At 48.5% G+C, this 24,398-nt stretch overlaps 1 protein-coding gene across 1 annotated transcript in view; it reads left to right on the top strand.

Moving 5' to 3' along the window:
* The first annotated feature begins 788 nt into the window (after window positions 1-788).
* The window catches only part of CMTM4 (CKLF like MARVEL transmembrane domain containing 4), a 44,375-nt gene continuing 20,765 nt past the window's right edge, over window positions 789-24,398 (top strand). Inside the window, exon 1 of the mRNA XM_077288400.1 lies at window positions 789-1,256. Coding sequence (XP_077144515.1) covers window positions 1,071-1,256 — 186 coding nt within the window. The 5' untranslated portion in view covers window positions 789-1,070. The remainder of the gene's footprint in view (window positions 1,257-24,398) is intronic.

Here is a 24,398-nt window from a genome sequence, read left to right as displayed (position 1 = left end):
CCTGCGTGTGTCTGTTCTTCTACTCACAGTCATTATTCGTGGGGGGCTGCCTATCCTTTGGGGTTCTGCTCTGAGGCAAGATAGCATTCCCATTTCCATCTATAGGGGTATTTAGTCCTCCGGCTGTGTCGAGTTGTCTAGGGAGTGTTAGGCACACCCCACGGCTACTTCTAGTTGCGGTGTTAGTTCAGGATTTGCGGTCAGTACAGGTTCCACCGACTCCAGAGAAAGTTTCATGCGGCTCCAAGGTCACCAGATCATAACAGAGGAGGTGAGCTGTGACATCACCTATTGTGAATGGTGGATCCTGTGTTATCTACTGTATATAGAGGTGTTATCAGTCACTGTACAGGAGGAGGAGGAGGTGAGCTGTGACATCACCTATTGTGGATGGTGGATCCTGTGTTATCTACTGTATATATAGGTGTTATCAGTCATTGTACAGGAGGAGGAGGTGAGCTGTGACATCACCTATTGTGGTTGATAGGTGAGCTTGAGGTATTATTCCCTTGTGGCTTATGGTATAATCAATATAGCATTCTTTTCAGTACATCTGGTGATTTGCATGGTCTATAGAGTCTCAGAATCTGGCGCTTAGTCCTGTGACTGTGAGATGTCGCCCGTCTCGGTCTCATGACTAGGGGCGGGGCGATTTAGAGTTTTTTTTCATTAGTAGAGTGTGTAAGAAGCCGCCTACAATCGCGGCAAGACGTAGTCGTGTGGGCGGAGCTATGCTGATGAGTCTTACTGTGACGTCACAAAGAGCCTCGCCTGCGATTGGTCGGGGCGCAGTTTACCTGCAGAGCGCGTCAGTGTCGGGCTCGCGTTGCGACTTCGCGTTACCGCGGAGAGAACCGGGGCCCAGGGTAGCACGGAGAGGGGGCGAGGCTGCATCGGAGGGGGCACGGGGGTGTGGCGCCTGCGCCCTTCACTGTCGGACACTGCGCCGTGGTGGTCGCAGCCGCGTGAGGGACTGACATATGGGGGTCAGTGAGCGGCTGCTGATCCCGGGGACCCGCGCTATGCATTGTGGGAAGCGTGGCCCCCAGCGCTGAAACGGAGCCCCCGGCATGAGAGCGGCCGAGGACATGGACGGCTTCGAGGCGGAGGCGTCTACAGCCTCCATGGTGTCCGGGGCCAGCAGCCCTTACCAGCCGACCACCGAGCCGGTGCGGGAGAGCCGCGGCTGGAGGGGCGTCCGCTGCGACGGGGAATATATCCGCTCCCTGCCCGGGGTCCTGAAGAGCAGCCAAGTGGTGAGTGCGGGACCGGGCATTACTGTGCAGGAGAGCTGTGTACACTATATATACACTGTGCAGGGGAGAGGGACCGGGCATTACTGTGCAGGGGAGCTGTGTACACTATATATACACTGTGCAGGGGAGAGGGACCGGGCATTACTGTGCAGGGGAGCTGTGTACACTATATATACACTGTGCAGGGGAGAGGGACCGGGCATTACTGTGCAGTGGGGCTGTGTACACTATATATACACTGTGCAGGGGAGAGGGATCGGGCATTACTGTGCAGTGGGGCTGTGTACACTATATATACACTGTGCAGGGGAGAGGGACCGGGCATTACTGTGCAGGAGAGCTGTGTACACTATATATACACTGTGCAGGAGAGAGGGACCGGGCATTACTGTGCAGGAGAGCTGTGTACACTATATATACACTGTGCAGGGGAGAGGGACCGGGCATTACTGTGCAGGAGAGCTGTGTACACTATATATACACTGTGCAGGGGAGAGGGACCGGGCATTACTGTGCAGGAGAGCTGTGTACACTATATATACACTGTGCAGGAGAGAGGGACCGGGCATTGCTGTGCAGGAGAGCTGTGTACACTATATATACACTGTGCAGGGGAGAGGGACCGGGCATTACTGTGCAGGGGAGCTGTGTACACTATATATACACTGGGCAGGGGAGAGGGACCGGGCATTACTGTGCAGGAGAGCTGTGTACACTATATATACACTGTGCAGGAGAGAGGGACCGGGCATTACTGTGCAGGGGAGCTGTGTACACTATATATACACTGGGCAGGGGAGAGGGACCGGGCCTTACTGTGCAGGAGAGCTGTGTACACTATATATACACTGTGCAGGAGAGAGGGACCGGGCATTGCTGTGCAGGAGAGCTGTGTACACTATATATACACTGTGCAGGAGAGAGGGGCATTACTGTGCAGGGGAGCTGTGTACACTATATATACACTGTGCAGGGGAGAGGGACCGGGCATTACTGTGCAGTGGGGCTGTGTACACTAAATATACACTGCAGGGGAGAGGGACCGGGCATTACTGTGCAGTGGGGCTGTGTACACTAAATATACACTGCAGGGGAGAGGGACCGGGCATTACTGTGCAGGGGAGCTGTGTACAGTATATATACACTGTGCAGGGGAGAGGGACCGGGCATTACTGTGCAGTGGGGTTGTGTACACTATATATACACTGCAGGGGAGAGGGACCGGGCATTACTGTGCAGGGGAGCTGTGTACACTATATATACACTGTGCAGGGGAGAGGGACCGGGCATTACTGTGCAGGGGAGCTGTGTACACTATATATACACTGTGCAGGGGAGAGGGATCGGGCATTACTGTGCAGTGGGGCTGTGTACACTATATATACACTGTGCAGGGGAGAGGGACCGGGCATTACTGTGCAGGGGAGCTGTGTACACTATAAATACACTGTGCAGGGGAGAGGGACCGGGCATTACTGTGCAGGAGAGCTGTGTACACTATATATACACTGCAGGGGAGAGGGACCGGGCATTACTGTGCAGGAGAGCTGTGTACACTATATATACACTGCAGGGGAGAGGGACCGGGCATTACTGTGCAGGAGAGCTGTGTACACTATATATACACTGTGCAGGGGAGCTGTGTACACTATATATACACTGTGCAGGGGAGAGGGACCGGGCATTACTGTGCAGGAGAGCTGTGTACACTATATATACACTGTGCAGGGGAGAGGGACCGGGCATTACTGTGCAGGGGAGCTGTGTACACTATATATACACTGTGCAGGAGAGAGGGACCGGGCATTACTGTGCAGGGGAGCTGTGTACACTATATATACACTGTGCAGGGGAGAGGGACCGGGCATTGCTGTGCAGGAGAGCTGTGTACACTATATATACACTGTGCAGGGGAGAGGGACCGGGCATTACTGTGCAGGGGAGCTGTGTACACTATATATACACTGTGCAGGGGAGAGGGACCGGGCATTACTGTGCAGGGGAGCTGTGTACAGTATATATACACTGTGCAGGGGAGAGGGACCGGGCATTACTGTGCAGTGGGGTTGTGTACACTATATATACACTGCAGGGGAGAGGGACCGGGCATTACTGTGCAGGGGAGCTGTGTACACTATATATACACTGTGCAGGGGAGAGGGACCGGGCATTACTGTGCAGGGGAGCTGTGTACACTATAAATACACTGTGCAGGGGAGAGGGACCGGGCATTACTGTGCAGGAGAGCTGTGTACACTATATATACACTGCAGGGGAGAGGGACCGGGCATTACTGTGCAGGAGAGCTGTGTACACTATATATACACTGCAGGGGAGAGGGACCGGGCATTACTGTGCAGGAGAGCTGTGTACACTATATATACACTGTGCAGGGGAGCTGTGTACACTATATATACACTGTGCAGGGGAGAGGGACCGGGCATTACTGTGCAGGAGAGCTGTGTACACTATATATACACTGTGCAGGGGAGAGGGACCGGGCATTACTGTGCAGGGGAGCTGTGTACACTATATATACACTGTGCAGGAGAGAGGGACCGGGCATTACTGTGCAGGGGAGCTGTGTACACTATATATACACTGTGCAGGGGAGAGGGACCGGGCATTGCTGTGCAGGAGAGCTGTGTACACTATATATACACTGTGCAGGGGAGAGGGACCGGGCATTACTGTGCAGGGGAGCTGTGTACACTGTATATACACTGTGCAGGGGAGAGGGACCGGGCATTACTGTGCAGGGGAGCTGTGTACACTATATATACACTGTGCAGGAGAGAGGGACCGGGCATTACTGTGCAGTGGGGCTGTGTACACTATATATACACTGTGCAGGGGAGAGGGACCGGGCATTACTGTGCAGGAGAGCTGTGTACACTATATATACACTGTGCAGGAGAGAGGGACCGGGCATTACTGTGCAGGGGAGCTGTGTACGCTATATATACACTGTGCAGGGGAGAGGGACCGGGCATTACTGTGCAGGGGAGCTGTGTACACTATATATACACTGTGCAGGAGAGAGGGGCATTACTGTGCAGGGGAGCTGTGTACACTATATATACACTGTGCAGGGGAGAAGGACCGGGCATTACTGTGCAGTGGGGCTGTGTACACTAAATATACACTGCAGGGGAGAGGGACCGGGCATTACTGTGCAGTGGGGCTGTGTACACTAAATATACACTGCAGGGGAGAGGGACCGGGCATTACTGTGCAGGGGAGCTGTGTACAGTATATATACACTGTGCAGGGGAGAGGGACCGGGCATTACTGTGCAGTGGGGTTGTGTACACTATATATACACTGCAGGGGAGAGGGACCGGGCATTACTGTGCAGGGGAGCTGTGTACACTATATATACACTGTGCAGGGGAGAGGGACCGGGCATTACTGTGCAGGGGAGCTGTGTACACTATAAATACACTGTGCAGGGGAGAGGGACCGGGCATTACTGTGCAGGAGAGCTGTGTACACTATATATACACTGCAGGGGAGAGGGACCGGGCATTACTGTGCAGGAGAGCTGTGTACACTATATATACACTGCAGGGGAGAGGGACCGGGCATTACTGTGCAGGAGAGCTGTGTACACTATATATACACTGTGCAGGGGAGCTGTGTACACTATATATACACTGTGCAGGGGAGAGGGACCGGGCATTACTGTGCAGGAGAGCTGTGTACACTATATATACACTGTGCAGGGGAGAGGGACCGGGCATTACTGTGCAGGGGAGCTGTGTACACTATATATACACTGTGCAGGAGAGAGGGACCGGGCATTACTGTGCAGGGGATCTGTGTACACTATATATACACTGTGCAGGGGAGAGGGACCAGGCATTACTGTGCAGGAGAGCTGTGTACACTATATATACACTGTGCAGGGGAGAGGGACCGGGCATTACTGTGCAGGAGAGCTGTGTACACTATATATACACTGTGCAGGGGAGAGGGACCGGGCATTACTGTGCAGGGGAGCTGTGTACACTATATATACACTGTGCAGGAGAGAGGGACCGGGCATTACTGTGCAGGAGAGCTGTGTACACTATATATACACTGTGCAGGGGAGAGGGACCGGGCATTACTGTGCAGGGGAGCTGTGTACACTATATATACACTGTGCAGGGGAGAGGGACCGGGCATTACTGTGCAGTGGGGCTGTGTACACTATATATACACTGTGCAGGGGAGAGGGACCGGGCATTACTGTGCAGGAGAGCTGTGTACACTATATATACACTGTGCAGGGGAGAGGGACCGGGCATTACTGTGCAGTGGGGCTGTGTACACTATATATACACTGTGCAGGGGAGAGGGACCGGGCATTACTGTGCAGGAGAGCTGTGTACACTATATATACACTGTGCAGGAGAGAGGGACCGGGCATTACTGTGCAGGGGAGCTGTGTACACTATATATACACTGTGCAGGGGAGAGGGACCGGGCATTACTGTGCAGTGGGGCTGTGTACACTATATATACACTGTGCAGGGGAGAGGGACCGGGCATTACTGTGCAGGAGAGCTGTGTACACTATATATACACTGTGCAGGAGAGAGGGACCGGGCATTACTGTGCAGGGGAGCTGTGTACACTATATATACACTGTGCAGGGGAGAGGGACCGGGCATTACTGTGCAGGAGAGCTGTGTACACTATATATACACTGTGCAGGAGAGAGGGACCGGGCATTACTGTGCAGGGGAGCTGTGTACACTATATATACACTGTGCAGGAGAGAGGGACCGGGCATTACTGTGCAGGGGAGCTGTGTACACTATATATACACTGTGCAGGGGAGAGGGACCGGGCATTACTGTGCAGTGGGGCTGTGTACACTATATATACACTGTGCAGGGGAGAGGGACCGGGCATTACTGTGCAGGGGAGAGGGACCGGGCATTACTGTGCAGGAGAGCTGTGTACACTATATATACACTGTGCAGGAGAGAGGGACCGGGCATTACTGTGCAAGGGAGCTGTGTACACTATATATACACTGTGCAGGGGAGAGGGACCGGGCATTACTGTGCAGTGGGGCTGTGTACACTATATATACACTGTGCAGGGGAGAGGGACCGGGCATTACTGTGCAGGAGAGCTGTGTACACTATATATACACTGTGCAGGAGAGAGGGAGTGGGCATTACTGTGCAGGGGAGCTGTGTACACTATATATACACTGTGCAGGGGAGAGGGACCGGGCATTACTGTGCAGGGGAGCTGTGTACACTATATATACACTGTGCAGGAGAGAGGGACCGGGCATTACTGTGCAGTGGTGCTGTGTACACTATATATACACTGTGCAGGGGAGAGGGACCGGGCATTACTGTGCAGTGGTGCTGTGTACACTATATATACACTGTGCAGGAGAGAGGGACCGGGCATTACTGTGCAGGGGAGCTGTGTACGCTATATATACACTGTGCAGGGGAGAGGGACCGGGCATTACTGTGCAGGGGAGCTGTGTACACTATATATACACTGTGCAGGAGAGAGGGACCGGGCATTACTGTGCAGTGGGGCTGTGTACACTATATATACACTGTGCAGGGGAGAGGGACCGGGCATTACTGTGCAGGAGAGCTGTGTACACTATATATACACTGTGCAGGGGAGAGGGACCGGGCATTACTGTGCAGGAGAGCTGTGTACACTATATATACACTGTGCAGGAGAGCGGGACCGGGCATTACTGTGCAGGAGAGCTGTGTACACTATATATACACACTGCAGGGGAGAGGGACCGGGCATTACTGTGCAGGGGATCTGTGTACACTATATATACACTGTGCAGGGGAGAGGGACCGGGCATTACTGTGCAGGAGAGCTGTGTACACTATATATACACTGTGCAGGGGAGAGGGACCGGACATTACTGTGCAGGAGAGCTGTGTACACTATATATACACTGTGCAGGAGAGAGGGACCGGGCATTACTGTGCAGGGGAGCTGTGTACACTATATATACACTGTGCAGGGGAGAGGGACCGGGCATTACTGTGCAGGAGAGCTGTGTACACTATATATACACTGTGCAGGGGAGAGGGACCGGGCATTACTGTGCAGGGGAGCTGTGTACACTATATATACACTGTGCAGGGGAGAGGGACCGGGCATTACTGTGCAGGAGAGCTGTGTACACTATATATACACTGTGCAGGGGAGAGGGACCGGGCATTACTGTGCAGGAGAGCTGTGTACACTATATATACACTGTGCAGGGGAGAGGGACCGGGCATTACTGTGCAGGGGATCTGTGTACACTATATATACACTGTGCAGGAGAGGGACCGGGCATTACTGTGCAGGGGAGCTGTGTACACTATATATATATATATATATATATATATATACTGTGCAGGGGAGAGGGACCGGGCATTACTGTGCAGGGGAGAGGGACCGGGCATTACTGTGCAGGAGAGCTGTGTACACTATCTATACACTGTGCAGGGGAGAGGGACCGGGCATTACTGTGCAGGAGAGCTGTGTACACTATATATACACTGTGCAGGGGAGAGGGACCGGGCATTACTGTGCAGGAGAGCTGAGTACACTATATATACACTGTGCAGGGGAGAGGGACCGGGCATTACTGTGCAGGAGAGCTGTGTACACTATATATACACTGTGCAGGGGAGAGGGACCGGACATTACTGTGCAGGAGAGCTGTGTACACTATATATACACTGTGCAGGGGAGAGGGACCGGGCATTACTGTGCAGGGGAGCTGTGTACACTATATATATACTGTGCAGGGGAGAGGGACCGGGCATTACTGTGCAGGAGAGCTGTGTACACTATATATACACTGTGCAGGAGAGGGAGCGGGCATTACTGTGCAGGGGAGCTGTGTACACTATATATATACTGTGCAGGGGAGAGGGACCGGGCATTACTGTGCAGGAGAGCTGTGTACACTATATATACACTGTGCAGGGGAGCTGTGTACACTATATATACACTGTGCAGGGGAGCTGTGTACACTATATATACACTGTGTAGGGGAGAGGGACCGGGCATTACTGTGCAGGAGAGCTGTGTACACTATCTATACACTGTGCAGGGGAGAGGGACCGGGCATTACTGTGCAGGAGAGCTGTGTACACTATATATACACTGTGCAGGGGAGAGGGACCGGGCATTACTGTGCAGGAGAGCTGTGTACACTATATATACACTGTGCAGGGGAGAGGGACCGTGTATTACTGTGCAGGAGAGCAGTGTACACTATATATACACTGTGCAGGGGAGAGGGACCGGGCATTACTGTGCAGGGGAGCTGTGTACACTATATATACACTGTGCAGGGGAGAGGGACCGGGCATTACTGTGCAGGAGAGCTGTGTACACTATATATACACTGTGCAGGGGAGAGGGACCGGGCATTACTGTGCAGGGGAGCTGTGTACACTATATATACACTGCAGGGGAGAGGGACCGGGCATTACTGTGCAGGAGAGCTGTGTACACTATATATACACTGTGCAGGGGAGAGGGACCGGGCATTACTGTGCAGGGGAGCTGTGTACACTATATATACACTGTGCAGGAGAGAGGGGCATTACTGTGCAGGGGAGCTGTGTACACTATATATACACTGTGCAGGGGAGAGGGACCGGGCATTACTGTGCAGTGGGGCTGTGTACACTAAATATACACTGCAGGGGAGAGGGACCGGGCATTACTGTGCAGTGGGGCTGTGTACACTAAATATACACTGCAGGGGAGAGGGACCGGGCATTACTGTGCAGGGGAGCTGTGTACGGTATATATACACTGTGCAGGGGAGAGGGACCGGGCATTACTGTGCAGTGGGGCTGTGTACACTAAATATACACTGCAGGGGAGAGGGACCGGGCATTACTGTGCAGTGGGGCTGTGTACACTAAATATACACTGCAGGGGAGAGGGACCGGGCATTACTGTGCAGGGGAGCTGTGTACAGTATATATACACTGTGCAGGGGAGAGGGACCGGGCATTACTGTGCAGTGGGGCTGTGTACACTAAATATACACTGCAGGGGAGAGGGACCGGGCATTACTGTGCAGTGGGGCTGTGTACACTAAATATACACTGCAGGGGAGAGGGACCGGGCATTACTGTGCAGGGGAGCTGTGTACAGTATATATACACTGTGCAGGGGAGAGGGACCGGGCATTACTGTGCAGTGGGGTTGTGTACACTATATATACACTGCAGGGGAGAGGGACCGGGCATTACTGTGCAGGGGAGCTGTGTACACTATATATACACTGTGCAGGGGAGAGGGACCGGGCATTACTGTGCAGGGGAGCTGTGTACACTATAAATACACTGTGCAGGGGAGAGGGACCGGGCATTACTGTGCAGGAGAGCTGTGTACACTATATATACACTGCAGGGGAGAGGGACCGGGCATTACTGTGCAGGAGAGCTGTGTACACTATATATACACTGCAGGGGAGAGGGACCGGGCATTACTGTGCAGGAGAGCTGTGTACACTATATATACACTGTGCAGGGGAGCTGTGTACACTATATATACACTGTGCAGGGGAGAGGGACCGGGCATTACTGTGCAGGAGAGCTGTGTACACTATATATACACTGTGCAGGGGAGAGGGACCGGGCATTACTGTGCAGGGGAGCTGTGTACACTATATATACACTGCAGGGGAGAGGGACCGGGCATTACTGTGCAGTGTATATACAGTGTACACAGCTCTGCTGCAGAGGCGCTGCGTACACTATATATACATTGTGCAAGGGAGCTGCGTACACTATATGTACACTGCAGGGGAGCTGCGTACACTAGATATACACTGTGCAGGGGAGTTGCGTACACTATATACACTGTGCAGGGACACTGCATACAGTATACACTGCAGGTGAGCTGCGTACACTATATATACACTGTGCAGGGGAGCTGCGTACAGTAGATATACACTGCAGGGGAGCTGCGTACACTATACACTGTGCAGGGACACTGCATACAGTATACACTGCAGGGGAGCTGCGTACACTATATATACACTGTGCAGGGACGCTGCATACAGTATACACTGCAGGGGAGCTGCGTACACTATATATACACTGTGCAGGGACACTGCATACAGTATACACTGCAGGGGAGCTGCGTACACTATATATACACTGCAGGGACGCTGCATACAGTATACACTGCAGGGGAGCTGCGTACACTATATATACACTGCAGGGACGCTGCATACAGTATACACTGCAGGGGAGCTGCGTACACTATATACACGGTGCAGGGACGCTGCATACAGTATACACTGCAGGGGAGCTGCGTACACTATATATACACTGTGCAGGGACACTGCATACAGTATACACTGCAGGGGAGCTGCGTACACTATATATACACTGTGCAGGGGCGCTGCATACAGTATACACTGCAGGGGAGCTGCGTACACTATATACACGGTGCAGGGACGCTGCATACAGTATACACTGCAGGGGAGCTGCGTACACTATATATACACTGTGCAGGGACACTGCATACAGTATACACTGCAGGGGAGCTGCGTACACTATATATACACTGCAGGGACGCTGCATACAGTATACACTGCAGGGGAGCTGCGTACACTATATATACACTGTGCAGGGACACTGCATACAGTATACACTGCAGGGGAGCTGCGTACACTATATATACACTGTGCAGGGATGCCGCGTACACTATATATACACTGTGCAGGGATGCCGCATACACTGTATACACTGCAGGGGAGCTGCGTACACTATATATACACGGTGCAGGGACGCTGCATACAGTATACACTGCAGGGGAGCTGCGTACACTATATATACACTGTGCAGGGACGCTGCATACAGTATACACTGCAGGGGAGCTGCGTACACTATATATACACTGTGCAGGGACACTGCATACAGTATACACTGCAGGGGAGCTGCGTACACTATATATACACTGTGCAGGGATGCCGCGTACACTATATATACACTGTGCAGGGATGCCGCATACACTGTATACACTGTGCAGGGGAGCTGCGTACACTATATACACGGTGCAGGGACGCTGCATACAGTATACACTGCAGGGGAGCTGCGTACACTATATATACACTGCAGGGACGCTGCATACAGTATACACTGCAGGGGAGCTGCGTACACTATATATACACTGTGCAGGGACGCTGCATACAGTATACACTGCAGGGGAGCTGCGTACACTATATATACACTGTGCAGGGATGCCGCGTACACTGTATACACTGCAGGGGAGCTGCGTACACTATATATACACTGTGCAGGGATGCCGCGTACACTGTATACACTGTGCAGGGGAGCTGCGTACACTATATATACACGGTGCAGGGACGCTGCATACAGTATACACTGCAGGGGAGCTGCGTACACTATATATACACTGCAGGGATGCTGCGTACACTGTATATAAACTGTGCAGGGGCACTGCGTACACTATATATACACTGTGCAGGGGCGCTGCGTACACTATACACTGTGCAGGGGTGCTGCGTACACTATATATACACTGTGCAGGGGTGCTGTGTTCACTGTACATATATACACTGTGCAGGGGCGCCTACGCACACTATGTACACTTCAGGGGCGCTGCACACTGTACATAAATATACTGTGCAGGGGCGCTGCGTACACTGCATATATACTGTGCAGGGGCGCTGCGTACACTGTACATACATATACTGTGCAGGGGCGCTGGGTGCACTGCATATATACACTGCAGGGGCGCTGGGTGCACTGCATATATACACTGTGCAGGGGTGCTGCGTCCACTGTGCCTATATACTGTGCAGGGGCGCTGCGTCCACTGTACCTATATACACTGTGCAGGGGCGCTGCGTGCACTGTATATATACATACATACATATATACTGTGCAGGGGCATTAGTATTTGCAAAATGCCAGAATGGGAATGTTATAATGCATTATTACCGTACCTACTGCAAAGTAAAATTTTACACACACTTCATTAGTATTTGGTCCCATTGCCCTTAACCCCTTAGTGACAGAGCCAATTTTGTACCTGATGACTGGGCCAATTTTTACAATTCTGACCAGTGTCCCTTTATGAGGTTATAACTCTGGAACGCTTCCATGGATCCCTGTGATTCTGAGTGTTTTTTCTTGACATATTGTATTTCATATCAGTGGTAACATTTATTCGATATGACTTTTGTTTATTTACGAAAAAAACAGAAGTTTTGGAAAAATTGAGTTTTGCAATTTTCAAACTTTTCATTTTTGTGCCCTTAAATCAGTGATGTCACACAAAATAGTGAATAAATAACATTTCCCACATGTCAACTTTACATCAGCACAATTTTGGAAACCTAATTTTTTTTGTTAGGAAGTTATAAGGGTTAAACGTTGACCAGCGATTTCTCATTTTTCCAACAAAATTTACAAAACCATTTTTTTTAGGGACCACCTCACATCTGAAGTGTCTTTGAGGGGGTCATTATAACAGAATTTACCCAAAAGTGATACCATTCTAAAAACTACACCCCTCAAGGTGCGCAAATACACATTGAAGAAGTTTATTAACCCTTCAGGTGCTTCTCAAGAACTAAAGCAATGTGGAAGGAAAAAAATGAACCTTTTACTTTTTTCACAAAAAAATTACTGTAGACCCAAACTTATTTATTTTCTAAAGGGTATCAGGAGAAAATGGACAACAAAAATCAATCAGTTAAAAAGCAGCGCTGAGTAATAAGTTCCCTTAGCTGCTGCCATTAAAAGGCTTATCGGCAGTGGTTGAGGGGTTTTGCAGAATGACTTGGGTTAGACGTTTGGGATTTCCTTCCACAAGCTTCTCACAATAGTTGGTCGGAATTTGTGCCCATTCCTCCTGATAAAACTGGTGTAACTGATCCAGGTTTGTAGGTCGCCTTGCTCGCATCGGCCTTTTCTGCTTTGTCCATAAATTTTCAATAGGATTGAGATCAAGGCTTTGTGATGGCCACTCCAAAACATTGACTTTTGTTATCCTTAAGCCACTTTGTTACCAATTTTGCAGTATACTTCAGATCATTGTTCATTTGGAAGACCCATTTCCGCCCGAGCTTTAACTTCCTGATGTCTTGAGATGTAGCTTCAGTTTTGCCACATAATCTTCTTTTCTCATGGTGCCATCTATTTTGTGAAGTACACCAGTCCCTCCTGCAGCAAAACAACCCCACAACATGATGCTGCCACCACCGTGTTTCACAGTTGGGATGGTGTTCTTGGGCTTCCAAGCTCCTTTTTCCTCCAAACGTAACGATTGTCTTTATGCCCCAAAAATTCAATTTTAGTTTTTATCAGTCAACAGGACAGGACTTCAAAAATGTAAAGGTCTTTGTTCCTGTGTGCATTTGCAAACATTAATCTGGCTTTTTTATAGTTCTTTTGGAGTAATGGTGTCTTCCTGGCAGAGTGGCTTTTCAGCCCATGTTGATACAGTACTCGTTTCACTGTGGATACTGACACAATCTTACCAGCTTTCACCATCCTCTTCACAAGGTCTTTTGCTTTTGTCCTTGGGTTGATATGCACATGTCTGAACAAAGCATTTCTGGGACACAGAACACATCTTCCTGAGCTTTGATTATTGGACATTCCCATCTTGTTTATACTTGCGTATAACTGTTTCCAGCAGATGAACGAGGCACCTTCTGCTATCTTGAAGTTGTACCCAAGGATGAGCCAGTCTTGTGCAAGTCCACAATTCTCTTCCTGATATCTTGGCTGATTTCTTGAGACTTTCACGTGATGCTACATAAAGAAGCAGTGTGTTTCAGGTGTGCATTAAAATACATCCACAGGTGTCTCTAACTCAGATGCTTCTAAACACATGACATCATGACATGGGCAGTCCTGAATTGTTTAAAGGCATAGTGATCTTAGTGTATGTAAACTTTTGACTTTGCAGTAATAAAAATGCCTTAAAACTTTCTCTTTCTCATTATTCTGATATTAATAATTATGGTAATCCTAATTGATCTAAAACGGGAAATGTTTATTCTGATTTCATGTCAGACATTGAGAAAAACATGCATATTTGTCTTTTTATATAGGGTATGTAAATTTCTTACACTTTGCATGGGCGCTGCTTACACTATACATATATAATGCACGTTGCAGATTTGTCACTTTTTTTTTTTCAGTGCAGTTTTGTCACAAAACCTGCGTTTTTTTTTTTGTTTTTTTTTCTGCCAAGAGATGCAAAAACGGTGCAGAAATGTCTGCACCAAACACTTTAGGTGTGCACATAGCCTTACAGTTGTGATGTAGGACAGGGCGGCGGATCTCATCACCTTTTTTCCTACAGGATTATGACTTGGTTGGATATTTGTAGCTACATTCCCATACAGGAAACTTTTTCATGACATATTCCTTATTCAAATCATAGGTTGTCTTCCTAATGGAGGACAGGAATCCTGACAGTGCGCAGAACACACACTGACATTCAACAGACTTTTGTTCCAAACATGAACAACCCCTTTAAGTCCTTCATACACATTAGACAAGGGGTGCAAAATCTTTCTTAAACGAGAAAGGCCCCATTGTCATACTGAATTAGTCAGAAGGGCAGCAAAAAAAAAAGGAATTCTTGCATGAATACATCACCAGAACCATCGTCAGCACATTAACACATCATCAGAACCAAGTGTTGAGTATTTGAAAAGGGTTTTGAGAGTTTCTGCTAAAGAAAATTGCAGCAGAAACTCGACCAAATCCTCCTAATTAATTAGTTTTAACATGAAGGACATTGTGTTTCTGTGGATGGAGCCATCCATAATCGGTACATGAATGCAGCGCCAGAACCGCCATTAGTAAGGAATACATTACCAAAGTTAGTACAGTGATCATTTGCAGTTTCATGTCATCCCCGTATACACTTGTATCACATTGTGAACTTGCAACTCCCAGTATGTCCTTAACAAATGGTAAGGATGTAATGTGAGTTGTGACAACAGAGTGTTTTATCTTAATTAACCTGACTTCTATTTTCAGTAAGCTAGAAAGAATGGACTGTTATCTATATGTTGACTTGAATTTTTGTGTTTGTTCTTTGGTTGGTAAAGAAAACACAGACTTTTGTTTGTATAAGCCTGTAATATTGACTTGGAAGTTGTTGTTTGTTGTATTGTGCTGTTATGCTGGATGACTAGGGACACAGGAAAATTGAACAATGATGCTTGCTGATATGTTGATTACATTTTGGCCAGGCCGGCTAGCTTGTTGACTTGCAATACAGAGGACTAAAAACTATGCAAATTGATTAAGTAGTCAAACAATCCGAGTTAACCTCATCACATCATCTTCTGGAAGCTGGGTTGAAGGACAACAGTTGTGAACTATAGAAGTGGGATATGGCTCTGACTATAGACATCCAGACAGCCAAGAGATCCAAAGAACCAGAGACTCTTTACAGAACCACAGTAAGGAACACTCTACAGCAGTGGTCTCCCAACCTTTCTGACCTAGAGAGCCACATTCATCTCTTAGGGTCGCGAGCCACAATCGTCTCCTGGCTCCCTTAAGGCCCCGTCTCACACAGCGACGCTGCAGCGATACAGACAACGATGCTGATCGCTGCAGCGTCGCTGTTTTGTCGCTGTGTGGTCGCTGGAGAGCTGTCACACAGACGGCTCTCTCCAGCGACCAACGATCAGGGGAACGACTTCGGCATCGTTGAAACTGTCTTCAACGATGCCGAAGTCCTACTGCAGCACCCGGGTAACCAGGGTAAACATCGGGTTACTAAGCGCAGGGCCGCGCTTAGTAACCCGATGTTTACCCTGGTTACCAAAAAAAACAAACCGTACATACTCACAATCTGTTGCCCGTCAGGTCCCTTGCCGTCTGCTTTCTGCTCTGACTGAGCCGCCGTACAGTGAGAGCAGAGCGCAGCGGTGACGTCACTGCTGTGCTCTCACTTTACGGCGCTCAGTCAGAGCAGGAAGCAGACGCCAAGGGACCTGACGGGCAACAGATGGTGAGTATGTAGTGTTTGTTTTTTTTACATTTACGCTGGTAACCAGGGTAAACATCGGGTTACTAAGCGCGGCCCTGCGCTTAGTAACCCGATGTTTACCCTGGTTACCAGTGAAGACATCGCTGGATCGGTGTCACACCGATTCAGCGATGTCAGCGGGACCTCAACGACCAAAAAAAGGTCCAGGCCATTCCGACACGACCAGCGATCTCGCAGCAGGGGCCTGATCGCTGGTACGTGTCACACATAGCGAGATCGCTACTGAGGTCGCTGTTGCGTCACAAAACTTGTGACTCAGCAGCGATCTCGCTAGCGATCTCGCTATGTGAGATGGGGCCTTTACAGTAGTAGCATACTCCTGGTATGACGGCTAATGCTTTTCCGCAGAAATCCCCCCAAAGCAATGTACCAAGATCCAGGGGTTCCACAATACCTCCATTCAGTATTCTCGCATCAATCACTCCCACCACACTGTCAAATCCATCGTCAAGCTCCTCCTCTGACAGGTCGTATCATCCTGTCTCCAGCGTACTACACTTAAATTATCGCCAAACCCCTGACACCAGTATATGTGCATCCAGATCTGCTCTTCTGCTCAGGGCTACTCACAAACTTCACAATTTTGAGATGTGCTCTTCGTACCCGTTTGCTACAACTGAAGCTAATGCACCAAGCTGACAGACAGCCATGAGCCACAATTCATGGGACAACGAGCCACAAGTTGGGGATCCTTATTCTACGGGATAGCTGCCAGATCATGGCTCCATTACTAGGGACATAGATTTGACATTCTACAGGATGCCATTTTAGGGGACCATGGCCCAGATGAAAGAATACAGATCTGTTCCATTGACCATTACTGAACCCATGCATACATTTGTGAAAGCCAGAAATGGGACCCACCGGTCACCTGGCTCCATGGAGATGTTTGGAGATGCCAGGTTGTGACCCTCCGGTCACCTGGTCTTGTTCTTCAATGGACTGTCATCTTCCTAAGCTTGTCATTACCTCCTCTCTGTGTGCATGCAACAGGTGGGGGTAGTCGGCCCTGGAAGCTCTGAAGTCACAGTTGCTCTTATCCCGGCGACTCAGCTGAAGGGTGAGATTCTGTAATTTGCACCATCTTGGGTATTTTGCTGGGACTGTTCCATGTGTTATTTGCCTGTTTTGTGGCTCAATAAAGTATTGCCACTCTGTTTAACCCTCACCCTGTGTTGTCTGAGTAGTATTACTCCCATGGGGAAAGGAGAGCGGGCTTTCGGTGGGATGATCCCTGGTCCATGCGGTTTTGGCTAGCGGACTGGGGCACCCACTTTCCCCCTTATCTCCACACTAGTTCTCAACAGACTACGGACCATTCTGGAACCCCAGTAGTCAGTATCACAAACATTTACATCCTCGTACCTTTTATAGGTGACATGTTTTCTGATGTCGTTCCCATCCCTTTTGTCTCCAACCCTTTTGTCATAGTACAATCACCATGATGAGCGTTCATGCCCACTGCTCGTCTCTCCAGATTTCCCTCTTCTCCGGCCTTCAGCAGCATTTCCCGACGTGGTGCACTTAAAAATAAAAGTATCATTATGCTGACCAATGAATAAAAATATCTTACATACTGTGCCCCTAAATAATTTCCCCTCACTGTGTGTCCCTCACAAAATGTTCCCGTCAGACTGACCCTTTCCATAATATCCAACACCCACGCTGCCTCTTTCCATAATATCCACCCCCACACACTGCCCCTCCATAATATCCCCCACACACACTGCCCCTCTCCATAATATACCACCCCACGCTGCCTCTTTCCATAATATATCCCCCACACGCACTGCCCCTCTCCATAATTTACCACCCACACACATTGCCCTTCTCTATAGTATACCATCCCACGCTCTGTCCCTCTCCTTAATATACCACTCCCACGCACTGCCCCTCCATAATATACCACCCCCACGCACTGCCTCTCTCCATAATATACCACCCCCACGCACTGCCTCTCTCCATAATATACCACCCCCACGCACTGCCCCTCTCCATAATATACCACCCCCACGCACTGCCTCTTTCCATAATATCCCCTCCACACACACTGCCCCTCTCCATAATATCCCCCACATGCAGTGTCCCTCTCCATAATATACCACCCACACACTGCCCCTCTCCATAATATACCACCCACACACATTGCCCTTCTCTATAATATACCACCCCACGCACTGTCCCTCTCCATAATATACCACCCCCACGCACTGCCCCTCTCCATAATATACCACCCCCACACACTGCCCCTCTCCATAATATACCACCCCCACACACTGCCCCTCTCCATAATATACCACCCCCACGCACTGCCCCTCTCCATAATATACCACCCCACGCTGCCTCTTTCCATAATATCCCCTCCACACACACTGCCCCTCTCCATAATATCCCCCACATGCAGTGTCCCTCTCCATAATATACAGTTATATTAAAAAGTTTGGGCACCCCTATTATCTTAAGCTTAATGTTTTATAAAAATTGTTTTTTTTTGCAACAGTTATTTCAGTTTCATATATCTAATAACTGTTGGACACAGTAATGTTTCTGCCTTGAAATGAGGTTTATTGTACTAACAGAAAATGTGCAATCTGCATTCAAACAAAATTTGACAGGTGCATAAGTATGGGCTCCTCACCAGAAAAGTGACATTAATATTTAGTAAATCCTCCTTTTATAAAAATAACAGCCTCTAGTCGCTTCCTGTAGCTTTTAATGAGTTTCTGGATCCTGGATGAAGGTATTTTTGACCATTCCTCTTTACAAAACAATTCCAGTTCAGTTAAGTTTGATGGTCGCCGAGCATGGACAGCCCTCTTCAAATGATCCCACAGATGTTCAATGATATTCAGTTCTGGGGACTGGGATGGCCATTCCAGAACAGTGTAATTGTTCCTCTGCATGAATGCCTGAGTAGATTTGGAGCGGTGTTTTGGATCATTGTCTTGCTGAAAGATCCATCCCCTGCGTAACTTCAACTTTGTCACTGATTCATGAACATTATTGTCAAGAATCTGCTGATACTGAGAGGAATCCATGCGTCCCTCAACTTTAACATGATTCCCGGTGCCGGCATTGGCCACACAGCCCAAAAGCATGATGGAATCTCCGCCAAATTTTACTGTGGGTAGCAAGTGTTTTTCTTGGAATGCTGTGTTTTTTTGGCCGCCATGCATAACGCCTTTTTGTATGACCAAACAACTCAATCTTGGTTTCATCAGTCCACAGGACCTTCTTCCAAAAAGAAATTGGCTTCTCCAAATGTGCTTTTGCATACCTCAGCCGACTCTGTTTGTGGCGTGCTTGCAGAAACGGCTTCTTTCGCATCACTCTCCCATACAGCTTCTCCTTGTGCAAAGTGCGTTGTATAGTTGACCGATGCACAGTGTCACCATCTGTAGCAAGTTGATGCTGCAGCTCTCTGGAGGTGGTCTGAGGATTGTCCTTGACTGATCTCACCATTCTTCTTCTCTGCCTTTCTGATGTTTTTCTTGGCCTGCCACTTCTGGCCTTAACAAGAACTGTACCTGTGTTCTTCCATTTCCTTACTATGTTCCTCACAGTGGAAATTGACAGGTTAAATCTCTTAGACAGCTTTTTGTATCCTTCCCCTGAACAACTATGTTGAATAATCTTTGTTTTCAGATCATTTGACAGTTGTTTTGAGGAGCCCATGATGCCACTCTTCAGAGGAGATTCAAACAGGAGAACAACTTGCAAGTGGCCACTTTAAGTAGCTTTTCTCATGATTGCATACACCTGGCTATGAAGTTCAAAGCTCAATGAGGTTACAAAACCAAAAAAAGTGCTTTAGTAAGTCAGTAAAAAGTAGGTAGGAGTATTTAAAACAAGAAAATGATAAGGGTGCCCATACTTATGCACCTGTCAAATTTTGTTTGAATGCAGATTGCACATTTTCTGTTAGTACAATAAACCTCATTTCAAGGCAGAAACATTACTGTGTCCAACAGTTATTAGATATATGAAACTGAAATAGCTGCTGCAAAAAAAACAATTTTTATAAAACATTAAGCTTAAGATTAATAGGGGTGCCCAAACTTTTTCATATAACTGTACCACCCACACACTGCCCCTCTCCATAATATACCACCCACACACATTGCCCTTCTCTATAATATACCACCCCACGCACTGTCCCTCTCCTTAATATACCACCCCCACGCACTGCCCCTCTCTATAATATACCCCCCACGCACTGCCCCTCTCCATAATATACCACCCCCACGCACTGCCCCTCTCCATAATATACCACCCCCACACATTGCTCTTCTCTATAATATACCACCCCCACGCAGTGCCACTCTCCTTAATATACCACCCCCACACACTGCCCCTCTCCATAATATACCACCCCCACACACTGCCCCTCTCCATAATATACCACTCCCACGCACTGCCCCTCTCCATAATATACCACCCCCACGCACTGCCCCTCTCCTTAACCCCTTTCTGCCAGCTGACGGAATAGTACGTCAGCTGGCAGATCCCCTGCTTTGAGGTGGGCTCTGGCGGTGAGCCCACCTCAAAGCCGCGACATGTCAGCTGTTTTGTACAGCTGACATGTGCGCGCAATGAGCGCGAGCGGAATCGCGATCCGCCCGCGCCCATTAACTAGTTAAATGCTGCCGTCAAGCGCTGACAGCGGCATTTAACTAGCGCTATCGGCCGCGTGGCCGGAGTTGCTCGCACTGCTGACCCCCGTCACATGATCGGGGGTCAGCGGTGCATTGCCATAACAACCAGAGGTCTCCTTGAGACCTCTATGGTTGTTGATGGCCGATTGCTTTGAGCGCCACCCTGTGGTCGGCGCTCAAAGTACACCTGGATTTCTGCTACATAGAGGTGATCTGTACTTCACCTCTATGTAGCAGAGCCGATCGAGTTGTGCATGCTTCTAGCCTCCTATGGAGGCTATTGAAGCATGCCAAAATAAAAAAAATAAAAAAAGTGTTTAAAAATATAAAAAAAATAAAAAATATATAAAAGTTTAAATCACCCCCTTTCGCCCCAATCAAAATAAAACAATAAAAAAAAAAATCAAACATACACATATTTGGTATCGCCGCGTTCAGAATCGCCCGATCTATCATTAAAAACAAAGGATTAACCTGACCGCCAAATGGCGTAGCGAGAAAAAAAATCAAAACTCCAAAATTACTTTTTTTTTTGGTCGCCGCGACATTGCATTAAAATGCAATAACGGGCGATCAAAAGAACTTATCTACACCAAAATGTTATAATTAAAAACGCCAGCTCGGCACGCAAAAAATAAGCCCTCACCTGACCCCAGATCACGAAAATTGGAGACGCTACGGGTATCGGAAAATCGCGCAATTTTTTTTTTTTTTTTGCAAACTTGGGAATTTTTTTCCACCACTCAGATAAAAAATAACCTAGACATGTTAGGTGTCTATGAACTCGTAATGACCTGGAGAATCATAGTGGCATGTTAGTTTTAGCATTTGGTGAACCTAGCAAAAAAGCCAAACAAAAAACAAGTGTGAGATTGCACTTTTTTTGCAATTTCATCACACTTGGAATTGTTTTCCCGTTTTCTGTTACACAGCATGGTAAAACCAATGGTATCGTTCAAAAGTACATCTTGTCCCGCAAAAAATAAGCTCTCACATGGCCATATTGACGGAAAAATAAAAAAGTTATGGCTCTGGGAAAGAGGGGAGCGAAAAACGAAAACGGAAAAAGCTCCGGGGGTGAAGGGGTTAATATACCACCCACACACATTGCTCTTCTCCATAATATACCACCCCCACGCACTGCCCCTCTCCATAATATACCACCCCCACGCACTGCCCCTCTCCATAATATACCACCCCCACGCACTGCCCCTCTCCATAATATACCACCCACACACACTGCCCCTCTCCATAATATACCACCCACACACACTGCCCCTCTCCATAATATACCACCCACACGCACTGCCCCTCTCCATAACATACCACCCCCACGCACTGCCCCTCTCCTTAATATACCAACCCCCACACACTGCCCCTCTCCATAATATACCACCCACACGCACTGCCCCTCTCCATAATATACCACCCCCACGCACTGCCCCTCTCCATAACATACCACCCCCACGCACTGCCCCTCTCCTTAATATACCACCCACACGCACTGCACCTTTCTACAATTTCCCACACCGCCCATCTCCATAATATACCCCCAACACATGCACTGCCCTTCTCCATAATATACCCCAACTCACTGCTCCTCTGCATACTGTGCCCTTATAGTAATGCCAACTCCCAACGATAATAGGATACTTAGTCTTCGGCTCCTATATGGACCGCTTCCTGTTTCCCGCCGTCTTCTTGCCACCTCTGCGGCGCTTGCTACGGCATCAATGTGATGAGGTCACAGTGTGATGACCTCATCATGCGGCTATATTGGGGAGGGGGCTGATGAGCGCTGCTCTGCCCCAGTCTTGGTGCCGAAGTGTTCAACTGTATTCTTGTCTGAAAGGACCCAAGTGCCGTTGAATATAGGAAGATGAGAACAGGCGTCTCCAGATTCTCCACTGGCTGCTTGTTGTGCAGACATCCATTAGACTAATGATGGCCGAACCTGTAGTTATCATTCAATAGTCCGTGTGTGATTCAGTACTTGAGGCGAGGGAGGAGGGAGATGAAGCTGCAGTCTATGTGTGAGAGGGAGGGAAGAGCTGCAGTGAGGGATCGTACAAGCACTGTGACTTCTTCTTTGAGTCTAAAGGACACAATCCTGAATGGGCAAACACTGGCAGGATGGACCACTAATGGCTTCTGCTGGGCCTGCAGATCCTCTGGACGTTATGGGTGAGCGTACAACCTTGGTTATATGGTGAATTCAGTTTTCGCCACTTCTCATGGGGTTCTGCGCCGATTCTGGTGCTCACTGGTATTTGGATTTCGGCTTGTGAACGCTTTGCCCTTCTGAAAGGTCACAATCTGAGCACATGGTCCATTCCTGCGAGGTCTGATGATGAACGCGCCGTAGATTAACTCGTTCCCTGGCTACAAAAAAAGAAAAATCTAACAATCATGGATTATGATCAAAGCAAATTCCTCATCGTATCAGGGATTGCGCTCGGAAAAGCCGCGATCGGGGGGCTTCCAGAAGTCTGACCTGTCAGCAATGCAAAATGTGTGGGGGGTCACTTAACTTAAAAGAAGGCTCTGAGCCGTTGCTGGTGATGGGGTTGTCCTGGAGTCAAATGATTGTCCTTGGTTAGATTTGAAGCAATAACCCGAGCAATGGAAACCTACAATGCTAACCTGTCGGAATAATGTTTATTATTGTATATATTACAACTACTATGTACTACTGTTTATTGGTGCATGAGTCTCTGTCTCCAACAATAGTGTTATATTATCAAAAATATATTGTCTTAGAAAAAAAAAAGAGTACCAGGACGTTCCCACTCACTGTTCACACTGTGTGTAGCTGGAGCACATTCTGCTTTCACTTTACAAGCTGGCAGATGAGATGCTGAGATCCCGAGCTGTAATAAATACCAGTTGTAAGCTGCATTATCTTTGTTCATGAATAAATCTATCTTCACTGTTAAACAGTGATAATTTATAGGTAGGTTATTAATATGACTACCAGCAGCAATGCCAGGATCATGAAAGAGAAAGCTAGATGCCCAAGGCATGAAATCAGTTAATTGATTTTAATTTCTGAAGTGTACCTGAGAGGTGGAATCTCATTATTGTTGGTCAGAGTTGAATCAATCACTTCAGTGATAACCACTGAGCCACTGTACTAGCTGGCAACAGCCAATGCATTACCTGGCAACTGCCACTGTGCTACACTATAAGCATCACCAAGCCACCACCATGCATCACTGTAAGAATGAATAAGCTCTCACTATGCTTCACTGTAGACCTCTCCAAGCCCCCCACCATGCTTCACTGTAGGCAGGGTGTTCCTTTCAGTGTATGTTTCATTTTCCCTCCTCCAAACAGTACATAATGACACTTGGGTAACAGCCTAATGACACTAACACTTCGGGTACAGGGTAATGACACTGATACCTTGAATAGGGAGTAA

The sequence above is a fragment of the Ranitomeya variabilis genome, chromosome 2, assembly GCF_051348905.1.
Source record: "Ranitomeya variabilis isolate aRanVar5 chromosome 2, aRanVar5.hap1, whole genome shotgun sequence".
Taxonomy (NCBI): Eukaryota; Metazoa; Chordata; class Amphibia; order Anura; family Dendrobatidae; genus Ranitomeya; species Ranitomeya variabilis.
The sequence above is the reverse complement of the archived record's forward strand: the minus strand, read 5'-3'. Positions and strand labels throughout refer to the sequence as shown.